This window comes from Esox lucius, chromosome 1 (assembly GCF_011004845.1).
Source record: "Esox lucius isolate fEsoLuc1 chromosome 1, fEsoLuc1.pri, whole genome shotgun sequence".
Taxonomy (NCBI): Eukaryota; Metazoa; Chordata; class Actinopteri; order Esociformes; family Esocidae; genus Esox; species Esox lucius.
Window position 1 is genome coordinate 43,042,912 of NC_047569.1, and position 17,321 is coordinate 43,060,232.

Here is a 17,321-nt window from a genome sequence, read left to right on the forward strand (position 1 = left end):
CTAGCAGTGCTGATTGGGCTTCGCTCTTTCTTTGTTACTCAAGTCTGAGCTCCCAAGATTATGCTGACAGCTATGCTAACTCTGGCATTATAATCAAGGGATACACAGTGCATGCTGTAGAGCTTAGGCATTTATCATTGACGATTTAGTGGAATTGCTATTGATTAAGTGTTTTTCCTTATGAAATGTAACATAGGTTAATGCAATGTTTCCAGGCTGCTTGCTTTATGAAGTGATTTCAATTATTCACAATGTAGACTTATGAATATGTGTATAATGCACCAGAGTACAGCAATTCTATTCTCGATTATACATTTCCTCGCATTGATCCCCCCCCAAAGTGCTTTCTGGGTAGTAAGATAGATATGCCTGCTCCCCCCTTTCTGGGCAATTGTGAAGATCAGCCATCTATTAATATAATATTAATAAGTTTCATGAAGTGCTGATTTGTTTGATCACTATTCTTTTTTTTCAATCAGATGATTAATCAGAAGTCTGCTGTTATGGAGTCCTAATAATCGGTATTGACCATAAAATCTGAACGGCTGTGAAAAACAGTCAAATTGTGATAATTGTGATATTTCAGGTCATCATGGAGATTCCCCAAGTTCCATAACCTCTCCCTGTGTACATTCTCAGGTTTTGCCTAAATCCCTTGTCCTTCAATATTGTTTATTTTACGAGTGCACTTCGGCCTATCGTTCATCTATTTGAAATCTCTTTCCATCTGAAAAAAAGTGTATTTTTTTTTTTTACGGGTTTATGATTGGTGGTAATCGAGTCAGTTCACGTTTAGAACCGGTGAGATGGGGGAGAAAACATGCGATTGCAAGACGAAAATTGAAGATGAACTTGTCAATATCAGTGGGGTGATGTGACTTCCTTGGACCTTTAATGGATGGCTATCCTGAAACTCACAATCTAAAGTGTTTTCATGTTTTCAGTGTCTGAAGCATCGGTTCCTCCCCAGTTGCTTGACATTGAGTCTATAAGCATGCTACTGTGTTTTTAGAATGCAAGAACAAATAAAAAAACAGTATAATAACTGTGTGGTCATTTATGTAGTGTTTTGGTTCCTTTCTGCACCTCTGGAAGAGTCGCACCGTCTTGGCTGCAGCTAATTGGCGTCCTAATAAATACTAATAATGAACTACCTAAGTGGAAATAAACATTGAAAACCTGGTCTGGATCTCTCTGACTGGCCCATGACCTATTTGAAGGACCTAATTGGCTTTCAGGCTGACTAACTGTGATAACAATGCTTGTCATGTAAAACACTAAAGTCTGACTGCACTGAGGACAACAAGTCTCTTTGATGGCCTGTTAATATTAAATCCATTTGTCAAGTACATGACTTGTGAGATGCAGATCCTCTGTTTTTAACCAAACTGTCTTTCTCCGTCTGTTCTGTGCTAGGTATGGGTTGTTTGAAAAGGGTCTGTTCCTGTTGGAAGAGGCTGAAGGAGGCTTTGATCAGTTCACTAGGAGTTACCGGACGTTTGGAGTCAACCGTCAGCCTGACAACAGCCTGCTGTTTCAAGAGTGGGCTCCGGCTGCAGAAGCACTGTTCCTTACTGGAGACTTCAGTACGTACCCTTCTGTACATCACCCTAAGCCTAGCTGTATATATGGCTGCAGAGCAGTCATCATCTGTTTCCCAGCCAGAAGAAATATGAAACAGCATTTTCCTGAGGAATTGAATGAGTTGTAATACCACTGGATTATTACTCACAGGGCTGTTTCCTTTGATCTATATGGTATATTACTGCAATCAGATGTTTGCTTTGTCTCTGCTCGCTGGAGAGGAGATTAAAGGAGGAGAATGCCTTGCAGGAATAGAGAAAATGGAGAGAAGCACAACATATGATATATTTGGACTAAATACTTATTTTTGCTGTTGTAAATAGCGAATATACTGGCTGAACTGAAGTACAAAGGACTCTCAAGGGGTTTTCTTTCTTTAATTTCTTTTTTCATGTTCACTTGGACATTTAAGTAACACACACACACACCATTATTTGTGCTGGATTTGTTCAGTATTGGGGCTGTTGTTCTTGTCTTTTTTGGCCTCATACTTGAATGTATATGGACACAGATTATTGGCTGAATGGGTGTTGTGTACTTAGGTACCTCTAGAATAGGTAATACTGCATTTATTACTTAGCGCATTCTAGGGCTGCACGATTTGGATAAAATATTGAATTGCGATTTATTTGACATAATACGGTACGATTAGCCATTTTCAAACGGGTGTAAACAGCGTAAATAATCTCACGTAAAATAGAGATCATAGTCCACAATGTGTTATTAAACAGAAGAAAAATCAAGTTAAAGTTCAGTGTTTCCTATTTTACACTTATTACCAATTTGAAGGTGCATTCTCTGGTGAACTATTCGTTTATCTGCTCATTGCAGTGGCGTTTGCAGTGTTTGCTATGTTTGTGCCGTTGCCATAGCTGGTTGGGCAACATTTCTCAACCCTTGAGGTAGAATTTCTCCCATATTACGTTTGTTTGTAGGTACTAACATTGAAGGCAAAACTTTGAATAATTATGCAGTTGTGTATCTTGGTGCCACTCGGTAATTTGAAGCAGACGTCTACGCTAGCAGTTGCAGCGGTAAATCAAACTAACATTGAAAAACTATCAAGTATTTAAACAAAATCAGTCCATGTATTTAAGAAATCTATAAAAATACCTATAGCACCCGCAAGAAAAACAATTACGAATGTACGCCTGTCCGTTGCCTCGCCTGAAGCACATACCATTAAAGTTTTTTGGAGCTGAAATTGCGGAAGTTTTGGATATTGCACATGTCAGTATCGATATTTTGATTCATTGTGCAGCCCAAGCACATACAGTACTGTGCAAAAGTCTTAGGCAAGTAAAAGTCAAACTAAAGTAATTTATTTGGATAGTAAGTGTTTATTTGTAATGAATAAAAACATATTATATTAATGTACAACCCAGTTTCCAAAACATTTTATAATAGTTATATATTAGTTATAATAAATGCCCAGTTTTAAATTGATGCCAGCAACATGTTTAAAAAAAGCTGGGACAAGGGCAACAAAACTGGAAAAGTTGTGTAATGCAAAAAAAAAATCACACAACTAATTAGGTTAACAATGAGTAACATCATTGTGTATAAAAAGATAATTGCAGAGATGATGGGTCTGTCAGAAGTGAGGATAGGGAGAGGTTCAACACTCCTGTGAAAGACCGTGTGGACAATCGTACAACAATTTAAGAATAACGTTTCTCAATGTAAAATTGCAAAGAGTTTTGGGATCTCATCATCTATGGTACATAATATCATCAAAATATTCAGAGAATGCAGAGAAATCCCTATGCAAGGGACAAGGCAAAAAACCAATACTAAATGGTCGTGATCTTTGGGCCTGCAGGCGGCGTTGCATTAAAAACTCACAATTCTATAGTGGAAATCACTGCATAGGCTCAGGAACACTTCCGAAAACCATTGTCTGTAAACACAGTACGTTGCTGCATCCACAAATGCAAGTTAAAACTCTACCATGCAAAGAAGAAGCCATATATAAATAAGATCCAGAAATGTTGCTGCTTTCTCTGGGCCCGAGGTAATTTAAGATGGGCTGAGGCGATGTGGAAAACTGTATTGTGTTCTGATGAATCAAAATTGTTAATTATTTGTGAATCACGGATTCCGAGTCCTCCGGACTAAAGAGAGGGACCGGTCATTATGAAACAAGACATTTGACAAAGGAGACCTGGACTGTTGAGCAGCTGAAATCTGTCAAGTAAGAATACATTTCACATTCAAAACTACAGCAACTGGTCTCTTTAGTTCCCAAACGCTTAGTGCTGTTAAAAGAGGAGATGCAACACACTGGTAAACATGTCCCTGTCCCACCTTGTTTGAAATGTGTTGCTGCCATAAAATACAAAATAGGCAAGTATTTTTCCCAAAACAATACATTTTCTAGTTTTCAATGTTTGATATGTTCTCTTTGTACTGTTTTGAGTTAAATATAAGGATAAATGATTTGCACATCATCTCATTCTGCTTTTATTTACATTTTATGCAGCATCCCAACTTTTGTGTGTGTGTGTCTGAAAAATTAGAACGCATCCCAAATAAATGGCCTTAGATCAACATTCAGGTGCCTATCCCTATGGTCCACCTAGCTTAGGCTGAATGGCTTATAGAGCAGAAACCTATGTTACCCCAACCAATCTAACGTCAGGCAGACTGGGACCCATGTTACCCTAACCTGTCCCCTGTGTCTAACGTCAGGCAGACTGGGACCCATGTTACCCTAACCTGTCCCCTGTGTCTAACGTCAGGCACACTGGGACCCATGTTCCCCTAACCGGTCCCCTGTGTCTAACGTCAGGCAGACTGGGACCCATGTTACCCTAACCGGTCCCCTGTGCCTAACGTCAGGCACACTGGGACCCATGTTACCCTAACCGGTCCCCTGTGTCTAACGTCAGGCAGACTGGGACCCATGTTACCCTAACCTGTCCCCTGTGTCTAACGTCAGGCAGACTGGGACCCATGTTACCCTAACCGGTCCCCTGTGCCTAAGGTCAGGCAGACTGGGACCCATGTTACCCTAACCTGTCCCCTGTGTCTAACGTCAGGCACACTGGGACCCATGTTACCCTAACCTGTCCCCTGTGTCTAACGTCAGGCACACTGGGACCCATGTTACCCTAACCTGTCCCCTGTGTCTAACGTCAGGCACACTGGGACCCATGTTACCCTAACCTGTCCCCTGTGTCTAACGTCAGGCACACTGGGACCCATGTTACCCTAACCTGTCCCCTGTGTCTAACGTCAGGCACACTGGGACCCATGTTACCCTAACCTGTCCCGTGTCTAACGTCAGGCACACTGGGACCCATGTTACCCTAACCTGTCCCCTTGTTACCTGTATCTCTCCTTACCTGTATCTCTCCTTTTTCATAAACTGCTATTGTTTAATAGTTTGCCTCTGTCTCACCTACTATTGTTAAAACTGAGTGGACATTTGAAATTCTATCACATGGCCCAATGAAAACGCTAAAGGAGGCAATTAAGAGATTTAATTGGGAACCCATAATGAGTTTTTGAAGATTAAAGCTTCATTTGGACAGCATGCAGTTCAGGGAAAATGAATTACATCGCAAATACATCCACTGAGTCCTAAATGACACCATAATCCCTATTTAGGGCACTTGTGACCAGTGTTCATCATGTAATTGTTCAGTACCTTATGTGGTATGCAGGAGATGTTCCTATATTATTGTTGCTCCACCCCACTGCTGATCCCAAATGGCACCAAAGTCTCAAAATATGTAATATGGTTTCTGTAGTGCTACTTACATAAACACGTAGAAAAAATTTCCTCAGAAGATTGCTGATGGCTGACAGAGTAGACTTGAAATAGCTGTGACCCTCTGCGTTGATATAAATTCTCACATTATTCCCAAAGGTTCCATCAGTGTTGTACTTAATAGGGAATAGGGTTCCACGTGAGTTCTGTTCTGAATAGGGAATGGGGTTCCATCAGATTAGTGTACTATATAGGAAGTAGGGTTCCATCAAAGTAGTGTACTATATAGGGAATAGGGTTCCATCAAAGTAGTGTACTATATAGGGAATAGGGTTCCATCTTGGCAGTGTACTATATAGGGAATAGGGTTCCATCTTGGCAGTGTACTATATAGGGAATAGGGTTCCATCTTGGCAGTGTACTATAGAGTTAAATTGGGGATTGTGGTGCGGTCACATTATTATGTTTACTAAACCACAAGTCCATCCATGGTTTATTGTCTGCAAACATTTTACTACCAGTTACTGTACTTTTTCCCTTGAATCTCTCTTCCTCCCACTGCCTAGCATTTATTTCTGGCAGTTATTACACCCAGACAGATATTACACCCAGACAGATATTATGTTTTGACACAGCTCTGTCATTATTTGATTTCAATTTCCCAGCGTCTGCTGGAACAGCCCTGCAGCCCCGGTCATGAATATGTTGTAGACTGATGCATAATACATATAGTGTGTCTTCAGTGGAGCTTTTTCCCTATGTGGTGCTCTACTTTGACCAGGACACTATGGTGAATTGATGTCATTTGTGATACTTCATATTTCCCCTGTGAAACAGCTGATTCAGTTGACTCTTGGATTTGTTATGAACCTGAAAGCTATTGAAGAAGAGTCATAGTAGTAATACTCCAGCCCTGTTTAAACCGTAAGATCTAGCTCTTACGTACCATGTATGATCTTGCTCTGTTTACGTAGAGCGTAAGATGTAGCTCAAAGTAAACGGTGAAGTATAAATGGAAAGCAATGTCAACAGTATTTACGGATGTATTGTTTTTGGAAAATATAGCCTGTAGTAGACAGTGGAGTCAGAAAGATGGCCCTATAATGCTACTGTGTCAATTAGGTTGTCTGAAAAATGAACTACACTGTTTTATTTACTACCCATTGTGCAGCTAAATCAAGCCTTTGTATCCTAGATGGCTGGGACAACTTCTCTCACCCGTACAAGAGGAAAGAATTTGGGAAATGGGAACTCTGTCTGCCACCTAAGCGTGACAAGTCACCAGCCGTAGAACACAAGACCAAACTCAAGGTAATTCTACTATTCTGTATGATGTAGACCACAAGATCAAACTCAAGGTAATTCTACTATTCTGTATGATGTAGACCACAAGATCAAACTCAAGGCACTGTACATTCTGATTGGTTTCGCCCCCGGGGGGATATTTATCAGCCCGGCCCATTGGGGTTGTTCTCCAAACACCATCCATGCTGGGAACTTCATGGAACAGCATGTAGCAGTTCCGGTGCAGGGTATGTGTTGTCCTGGAGTACGCCTGATCAAATTATGAAAGTGTTTCCAACTATTAAGAAACAACCCCCAGATGTAACATTCATATTGCAGCTATCCCTACATATCAGTTGCAAATGCCACTTTGCACCTTCAATTTGCCTGCACTGTACATTTAGAATTGCCATTGTGCTTGCTTTATTTTTTTCAGATGTAAAATGCACATGTCAACCCTGGAACCTCATTCCTGATATCCACTCATTTTAGTTGTACAAACTACCTTACACCTCCATCTTACTTGATTTGCACAGTCAACATTTCAATTTTTACTTGCATTTGCCTCCTCGCACATTGATTCATTACCACTTTCACATGCATATACTTAATACTTGAAATGTTGTAAATTTTCTGCCCTACCCTATTTTCCTTCATTGTTCATTTACAATTGCCAATTAACACTGTTTGCCTTCATTGCACATCTCCACTTGTAACATACACTTTACTCAGTACTCGTAAATGTCCTGTCCTCTTCTATTTGCACTTCTGGTTAGATGCTAACAGCATTTTCTTGTGCTGTACTTGTTTTGTTCAATGACAATAAAGTTTAATCTAATATTGCATGCAATTATGCAATGCAATGGAAATCAAATCAGAAAAGATAAAATTGTTTCAAACTTCTCATCATTGTACAGGATTCTTGTCAAATGTGTGTCTAAGTGTGATTTCTGTTCCCCTGTCATAATCAAGTCAGGTTGTGGGAGAGTTAGTTGCATGTGGCTTTAAGGACATGTTTAATCAGTAGGCATTCCATTATTGGTGAATTTTGAGATTTTTTTGGAAAACCCAGATTTTTTATCATCAGTGGAATTTATCCAAACGATAACAGAGCCATATTGCTACCATAACATATTGATTATAACAGCCTTGAGTTGATGTTAGGAAATGCAGCTCCGTTTCCACCTAATTTTGTGGGCAGTGTGAACATAACCTGTCGTTTCTTGACAGGCAGGTTTGCCTCTGACAGCCTCTCTCAATAGTAAGGCCATGTTCACTCAGTTAATACATCGTTTTTCTGAATTTTAGGTCTGTTACAGTTTAGGTCTGTCACAAGTGTTCTGCCACTGCGTGTTGTCTGTTCAGGACCTATGATTATTTCCCTTAACTGCTAATCGTGTGCTCTGAGCCAATCCGAAAACAAATGAAACCACTAAAAAAGTCAACAAGGGAGGTGGATTTTATATTTCTTCAACGACATACTTGTTAAGTAGCGTTTGTTACTAAAAACAGCCGATGTGAATGTGATGACCGCTAATTGGGACTGTTCTGAGAGAGCTGGTAATTGGTTTGTTGTCTGGTCACAAACGAAACGCTTGCAGGGTAATAACTAGGTACTGAGACAGTGGGGGTGGGCAGATCTGGAGACACTATTTCCCCTTCCTGAGAGTGGAGTAATAACTAGGTGTCCTCCCCCTGGGTTTGGGCTAGAGGACAATCCTCCCAAGGGAACGTGTAACCCCCAGGCTAAGGTTAGGGTTAGGGTTAGCCCTAACCCTATTGCAGTGTTAAAGAGTTGAAAATTGCTATTCATCAACGGTTCCCATCTGGCTTGACGGAGCTTGAGTAATTTTGCAAAGAAGAATGGGCAAGAATGTCTGGGTCCATATGTGCAAAACTGATAATGACTACCAAATATTCACTGAAGGGGGGTGGATTCATTTGGAACACTTTGTAGATTTTATTTTTCCCTTTTACATAGTGTAAGTGTTAGGGTTATTCAACTAGCATTCAAGAACAACCAAGCATGTAATCAAATCAGTGCAAATAGATTGAGACTTGAGAACACCATCTTACTCCGCAACTGAAGGAGGTGAATTGTGATTCAACTGAATTGTTTGAAGCCCAACAGCTGTGTCGCGCCACTTGCTCTGAAGCACTGTGTTCCTCTAGTGGCCGGGCAGGTTTGGCTGCTTGACACAGTACTAACCCTAACCCTTTTAGAGCTGTGTTGTGCCCAGAGGGTCAGGGAAACCGACTGACACAATTCATTGTGAGTGTGAGTCAGTCTAAAGGGTGATCAGGAACAGATGGAAACCCTGGCGTCTGTCCTTTCCCCCTCTTTCCTCCCCATCCTTCTCCCTTTCTCCTCATCTCCCTCACCTTTAATCCCTCCCTTTCCTGCCTCTCCTTTCCCTCTCTTAAGATCTTGTTTTGTAAACATTGTCTGAAAATGGTATTAATCCTTTGTGTTGGATCTGCACAGTAATGTTTTGCTTAATTAAGTGTGCTTGTTGATGGTGAACTGTACATTTTATTAGTATTATTCATATTATGTAGCAAACTGGTAAAGCTAAAGAGATCAACACAATATTACAACATTCAGATGTAACTTAGAAAATAAAGCTTTATATTACTTTGCACGCTTGCATAAACCAATGCATTTCAGTGCCCATAGATGCCATGCTGAAAACACCATAAAAACTTAACATGTACAGAGTAATCTGGAATAGGTTGTTTGTGGACAGCTTTAACTAATAATAATTTGTTTTTAACTATAACCACTTACTGCTTCCATAAAAGTTCCATGTGTTTGTATGGGTAGTATTTTGTTTTGCCAGTGTTCTTATACAATTTAAGCTACCAACACCAAAACTACTTTTCAACATTCAGACTGCTAGTAATGCTGGATAAAAGTTTTGATGCTAATTCCTCCACAGTAGCCATATTAAATATTGCATTTCAGTAGCCATATTTAATATTGCATTTCAGGTGCTGTTAAATGTTATAAAAACATCTGATCACTCCTATTCTTTATCTGTTTAAGCATCATGTGATAGAAAATAATCTTATAAAGCAGCAATCTGCAAAATGGTAAGTCACTCTGGATAGGATTGAATGCTAAATGACAAAATATTCTTTATACAAACAGTGAAAAAAGCATTTTTATTGAATGTACAGGTGCTGGTCATAAAATTAGAATATCATCAAAAAGTTGATTTATTTCAGTAATTCCATTCAAAAAGTGAAACTTGTTTAATTTTATACATTAATTCCACACAGACTGATATATTTCAAGTGTTTATTTCTTTTTTAATTTTGATGATTATAACTGACAACTAATGAAAACTCCCAAATTCAGTATCTCAGAAAATTAGAATATTGTGAAAAGGTTCAATATTGAAGACAGCTGGTGCCACACTCTAATCAGGTAATTAACCCAAAACACATGCAAAAGCCTTTTAAATGGTCTCTCAGTCTAGTTCTGTAGGCAACACAATCATGGGGAAGACTGCTGACTTGACAGCTGTCCAAAAGACGACCATTGACACAAAAGGTCATAGCTAAAGAGGCTGGCTGTTCACAGAGCTCGGTGTCCAAGCACATTAATAGAGAGGCGAAGGGAAGTAAAAGATGTTAGAAAAAAGTGTACAAGCAATTGGGATAACCACACCCTGGAGAGGATTGTGAAATAAAACCCATTCAAAAATGTGGGGGAGATTGACAAAAAGTGGACTGCAGCTGGAGTCAGTGATTCAAGAACCACCACGCTCAGACATATGCAAGAAATGGGTTTCAGCTGTCGCATTCCTTGTGTCGAGCCAGTCTTGAACAAGACACAACATCAGAAGCGTCTCGCCTGGGCTAAAGACAAAAAGGACTGAACTGCTGCTGAGTTATGTTCTCTGATGAAAGTAAATTTAGCATTTCCTTTAGAAATCAAGGTCCCAGAGTCTGGAGGAAGAGAGGAGAGGCACAGAATCCACGTTGCTTGAAGTCCAGTGTAAAGTTTCCACAGTCAGTGATGGTTTGGGGTCCCATGTCATCTGCTGGTGTTGGTCCACTGTGTTTTCTGAGGTCCAAGGTCAACACAGCCATCTACCAGGAAGTTTTAGAGCACTTCTTCCTTCCTGCTGCTGACCAACTTTATGGAGATGCAGATTTCATTTTCCAACAGGACTTGGTACCTACATACAGTGCCAAAGCTACCAGTACCTGGTTTAAGGACCATGGTATCCCTGTTCTTAATTGGCCAGCAAACTCGCCTGACCTTAACTCTATAGGAAATCTATGGGGTATTGTGAAGAGGAAGAAGCGATACGCCAGACCCAACAACACCGAAGAGCTGAAGGCCACTATCAGAGCAACCTGGGCTCTCATAACACCTGAGCAGTGCCACAGACTGATCGACTCCATGCCACGCCGCATTGCTGCAGTAATTCAGGCAAAAGGAGCCCCAACTAAGTATTGAGTGCTGTACATGCTCATACTTTTCATGTTTATACTTTTCAGTTGGCCAACATTTCTAAAAATCCTTTTTGTTTAATGGTCTTAAGTAATATTCAATTTTTCAGAGATACCGAATTTGGGATTTTCATTAGTTGTCAGTTATAATCATCACAATTAAATTAAATAAATATTTGAAATATATAAGTCTGTGTGTAATGAATGAATATAATATACAAGTTTCACTTTTTGAATGGAATTACTGAAATAAATCAACTTTTTGATGATATTGTAATTTTATGACCAGCACCTGTATGTTACTGTTCAAGAATCAGTGTGTTTATTTAATTATTTCTGAAGTCATAAAATGTTTTAAGCAATTGTAGATTGTCCCCTTCAGTGTAATTTAAGTAGATTTCTGGTATAGGTCAATTGCATGGAAAGGTCAAACTGAGCATGAAACAACTTAAATGCTTATTTTCTATTAACACTACAAATCCGATTCCAAAAAAGTTGGGACACTGTACAATTGTGAATAAAAACAGAATGCAATGATGTGGAAGTTTCAAATTTAAATATTTCATTCAGAATACAACATAGATGACATATCAAATGTTCAAACTGAGAAAATCTATCACTTTAAGGGAAAAATAAGTTGATTTACAATTTCATGGCATCAACACATCTCAAAAAAGTTGGGACAAGGCCATGTTTACCACTGTGTGGTATCCCCTCTTCTTTTTATAACAGACTGCAAACGTCTGGGGACTTAGGAGACAAGTTGCTCAAGTTTATGAATAGGAATGTTGTCCCATTCCTGTCTAATACAGGCTTCTAGTTGCTCAACTGTCTTAGGTCTTCTTTGTCGCACCTTCCTCTTTATGATGCGCCAAATGTTTTCTATGGGTGAAAGATCTGGACTGCAGGCTGGCCATTTCAGTACCCGGATCCTTCTTCTATGCAGCCATGACATTTTAATTGATGCAGTATGTGGTCTGGCATTGTCATGTTGGAAAATGCAAGGTCTTCCCTGAAAGAGACGACATCTGGATGGGAGCATATGTTCAAACTTGGATATAACTGTCAGCATTGATGGTGCCTTTCCAGATGTGTAGGCTGCCCATGCCACATGCACTCATGCAACCCCATACCATCAGAGATGCAGGCTTCTGAACAGAGCGCTGATAACAACTTAAGTTGTCCTCTTTAGTCCGGATGACGTGGGGTCCCAGTTTTCCAAAATGAACTTCAAATTTTGATTTGTCTGACCACAGAACACTTTTTTTCACTTTGCCACAGTCCATTTTAAATAATTCTTGGCCCAGAGAAAACGCCTGTGCTTCTGGATCCTGTTTAGATACGGCTTCTTTTTTGACCTATAGAGTTTTAGCTGGCAATGGCGAATGGCACGGTGGATTGTGTTCACTGACAATGTTTTCTGGAAGTATTCCTGAGCCAATGTTGTGATTTCCATTACAGTATCATTCCTGTATGTGATGCAGTGCCGTCTGAGGGCCCGAAGATGACAGGCATCCAGCATGGTTTTCCGGCCTTGACCCTTACGCACAGAGATTGTTCCAGATTCTCTGAATCTTTGGATGATATTATGCACTGTAGATGATGATGATGATGATAACATCAAACTCTTTGCAATTTTTCTCTGAGAAACTCCTTTCTGATATTGCTCCACTATTTTTTGCCGCAGCATTGGGGGAATTGGTGATCCTCTGCCCATCTTGACTTCTGAGAGACTCTTTTTATACCCAATCATGTTGCCAATTGACATAAGTTGCGAATTGGTCCTCCAGCTGTTCCTTATCTGTAGATTTAACTTTTCCGGCCTCTTATTGCTACCTGTCCCAACTTTTTTGTAATGTGTAGCTCTCATGAAATCCAAAATGAGCCAATATTTGGCATGACATTACAAAATGTCTCCCTTTCAACATTCGATATGTTATCTATATTCTATTGTGAATTAAATATAAGTTTGAGATTTGTAAATTATTCCATTCCTTTTTTACTCACAGTTTGTACAGTGTCCCAACTTTTTTTGAATCGGGTTTGTATATTCATGTATAGTTTTACTCTTTCATTCAAGTGGAATAACGACTGTGAAATTAATTCAGCCAAGGGGGGCAACATTAGCTCTTGATAATAGGGTTCTGATGAATTTGCATTAATCTAAATTGCATTACTTTAGTGTTGAAGTGAAAATTACATATCCACATAACTCATCTGTTGACTGATGATCCTACTGTAGCTAGCTAGCTTATTTTCAAACCTGCTGTCTTTTCACATCCCTGGAGAGGTCGGGCTGTCATCATTAAGATGTTTGGCTAGGTTGGTGGTGTTCCCTTCCTTGCACTGTAAAGCTTTGTACCACCTTTTGCAAACAGTTTTACCAATGTATGTGGCTAACCCTTGTCATCAACTCTGTAGACATTATGTGAAAGCTTGCTTCTCATGACAATGTTGTTCCCAGTTTGTGGGCGTGGTGCTGTTGTTTGTTGGATGATAATCCATCCCTCTTCTGTCTGGCTTCACAAAAGTGTTTCATGCTGAGTCCGCTGAACCTGTCAATGTGAAAGTCGGACAGAACGTAACAGTAATGTTAGTACCAAACTGTCTCTGAATCAATTAATGTTACTCTCTCTGAATCCAGTAACGTTTCTCTCTCTGAATCCAGTAACGTTTCTCTCTCTGGATACAGCAACATTACTCACTCTGGATCGATAAATGGGATACTGGCCGGTAGGGTTTATCTACATTTGTAATGTTTCTGACCTCTGGCCTCTAACCCTGTCTGTTGTCCTTGCAGGTTGTAGTCCATACCAAGGCAGGGGAACGTCTGTACCGCATCTCTCCATGGGCCAAGTACGTTACTCAGGCTGAGAAACAAGTCACATATGACTGGGTCCACTGGGATCCTCCTCAGCCATATCTGGTACGGTCCTAATTAGTGCTCAGTACAATCTGATCTTCTAAATGGTTGGTAAATACATCAATATATATAATGAATGCTGTTTTTATTTTCCCAACACGTTTCATTTCCTCTAACCTGCAACTCTCCATGTTGTTCAGATAGACAGGCTGTTGTTTACAGGTCTGCTTATCTGTTATGAGTTGTGGTGATTTGTGATCTTCTGATCAGAACACCAACATACACTACTGTTTCTTTCCCCCCATCCCTTGACCAGCATAGCCCTCAGTATGACCCTACGTTGTATCTGGTCTGTTTTGCAGCCCAGAAGCCTACATGGTGTCTGATCTGCCTTGTACAGTAGGTTAGAGGCCTACATGGTCTTTGGTCTGCTTTGTAGGTCAGACTTTTGTCAAGTGCCAGGGAGAAATGTGAAATGGCCTCTGTCTTTTTTGTGTGTGGCTGTGCTAAGGTACTGCACTGTAATTAGGTTAGGCATTCAGTGATTTTTTTTATGAACTGGTAGTAACTTTTTCAAATGTATTTGTAAGAGGCCCAATTATTATCCACTTCAGGCTGCTGGGTCCTGAACCCTCCTACCAATCCTGTTTTCTTCTTCTGGGTAGTTATTGCTGTACACACTTATTTTATTTCTTTAATCATGGCCAGACGCAAGGCAACGTTTTAGCCCATTGATTGAAGCCATCGGAGATCAACACCACCAGACTTGAGCATGCAGACATTATCTTTAGTGATTAAACAGTTCTTCAGATCTTTTTATTTCATGTATACCAAAGGCATCATTATAACTGATTAGGCAAGCCTGTTGTAGCTAGGCTTATTAACCCCTTAGACCCCAATACAATTCTAGAATGCTGCTGTAGATTGCTGAAAATTCTCAAAATACACTACATTCTGAAAATATTTAGCCTCCACATTACAACCCTGAATTCTAATATATTCCCAAGAAAAATCCCTCATTACTCAATTCCAATACCATTATAGCGTGTTATGGTCAATTAATGAGCCTGCAACAGTTTGAAACGCAAAACCATGTATTTTACAAAAAACAATCAAATGTCAACAACGCGTATATTGAGGGCAGGCACCATCCACTCATCTCTGATCACCTGCTGTCAGAATATGAGAGGAGAGATGGAAAACGAGGGTACAGGAGCATTAAGGGGCAGCGTAAAATACATTAGTACAATATGTATCTAGTATTAGTAGATCCATATGGTGCTATATATTGTAAAACATATATATATTCTGTATATGTTTTACAAATACTTTAAATAACATAACGATTGGCTTTACTTTGTTTTAATGCACATGTAGTTATAATATATCTTTGTTGCACTTTTTGCCATACTTGGACCACTTTGTTGGCGGCATCGTTTGTGTAAATGTATGTAGTGCCACGCCATCTAAATGTATATTATTGCCATACTTGCCATAGGCCTCTGTATAATTTCAATACCACCACCAATATTGCTGCTAGTTTACAGTACTCTTATAAAAAAAAAATCACTGCTGCTAGTGTACAGTGTTATGTATATTATTGCTTTCTCTTCTTGATATATTTTTGCTGTGTATGTATTTTTCTTCTTGAATCTCACTACGTAGTTGTAGTGTGCTGTCATTCATTTAGCTCACTATCTATAATATTCAATAATTCTACCAAATTGCTGCTAGGTTACATTGTTATTTAAATTACTGAATTACTTGCCATATGTAATAAATAATAGGCTAATACCAGGTTGCTGCAAGTTTTCATTACACTCTTTTAAACTGATAGACTCTTAAAACCCTATACATAGTGTTTTTTGTCTGACTATATTTTTGCTTATATATTCTTCTTAACTCTAAATAGTTCTCGGGTGCCATGTCAAAATAATTTAATTGTTGAGGATGACGCTGTGCATTTGATAAATAAACGTTGAAAATTGTAACATCGCTTGGAATTCTAACTAGATTTTTCGCCAACGGGAGGGAGGTGCGGGCGGGGAAGATCCACGTGGGGATTTGTGGTAGAGCGAATTCCATTGCAGCACTTGCATTATTGTGAGGCTGTGAGCAGTGTCAATCAATGCATTAAGGGAAATTGGCGACCATAAAACGAAGTCGCTAGTCAGATTTTCCTAGCAAGCGAGCAAAACTTTTAAAACAGGTTCGCTTAAATTCTGTAAGTTACCTTTATTTTGCGCCAGTGGGTTTTATCAGCTTCTTTATTAAATTATTGAGTAAATGAAAGCTTAAGCAACGAGGTTTGTATTTGTATGTATAACTATGTAGGATAGGTTCGATTAGGATTTGCTTTTGTTGATGTTGGTACTCTTCGTGAACCTCAGCTTGAGTGACCTTTAAGGAGACGAGAAGGGGTCGTGTTAAACGCGTTTGACTCCGCCCACATTGAGCCCGGCCGAAACTCCACACTGCAGTCAGGGCCCTTTGCCAATATGGAATATTGAATATGGATAGAGAAACTATATGGAAAGACTTGTCGACGGTTAGTGTCATGTTAAATACGCCTGCCTATGCGCTTGCTAGCACAGTAGAAGCCAGTCAACCAGTGCAAGTACTGTATTGCAATATGTTAACATAAATATATGAACCCAGTTCTTTTATTATTTTTTTATGTGACAGCAAATAAGCAAGCATATTCATGAAAAGATGATAATGCTTTTTATAGTAGCTAATGTTTTGATAACCATTTATTAAAAACTGCATTGCATCATATTTATGTAAATGGCAATTGCTTGTATCAGCTCATGTCTTCTATCACATGCAATTGACCCAGTTTGTTCACTTACTTTAATGTTGGTGTTAAAGACACTTGAAAAGCTATTGATTGGAGATGTTTATAATTAAAAAGAACATTTTAGGTTTTTTGTAGTTGTAATGCAGGCAATTTTTTTGACGGATTAGCAAAATATAGAAACTGAACAAATCTAAATCTATAATAATAATATTACATTCACATACGGTATATGTGAATATTTAAAATATATACTGTATATGTTTTACAAATACTTTAAATTACATAACGATTGGCTTCACTTTGTTTTACTGCTCATGTAGTTATAATGTAACCAACAGGTATGTTGGAATTGGAGTTATTTTTCCAGAAAATATGAATCTAAAGGTGATATTGAGCCCAACATAATTGACTGTATTTTGTATACCTTTACATTGATGCATTGGGAAATCCTCTATTATTCTGCAAATCTCTGGACCATATCTGTGTAATAGCTATGGTGAGATGCAAGTTGAAAAGCAGGAGGCAGGTGTGCAAACTAGGCAAGGTCTGGTAATATTCACAGACAAAGACAAGTTGTGGGCAGGCTGGCTTCAGTACACATAAATAGCCTG

The 17,321-nt window shown here is 39.3% G+C and overlaps 1 protein-coding gene across 1 annotated transcript in view; it reads left to right on the forward strand.

The window, feature by feature from the left end:
• gbe1b (glucan (1,4-alpha-), branching enzyme 1b) overlaps nt 1-17,321 on the forward strand; it is a 105,458-nt gene that overhangs the window by 5,792 nt on the left and 82,345 nt on the right. The window contains exons 2-4 of the mRNA XM_034291651.1: nt 1,417-1,586; nt 6,495-6,610; nt 13,848-13,973. Of these exons, the coding sequence (XP_034147542.1) occupies nt 1,417-1,586; nt 6,495-6,610; nt 13,848-13,973 (412 nt within the window). The remainder of the gene's footprint in view (nt 1-1,416; nt 1,587-6,494; nt 6,611-13,847; nt 13,974-17,321) is intronic.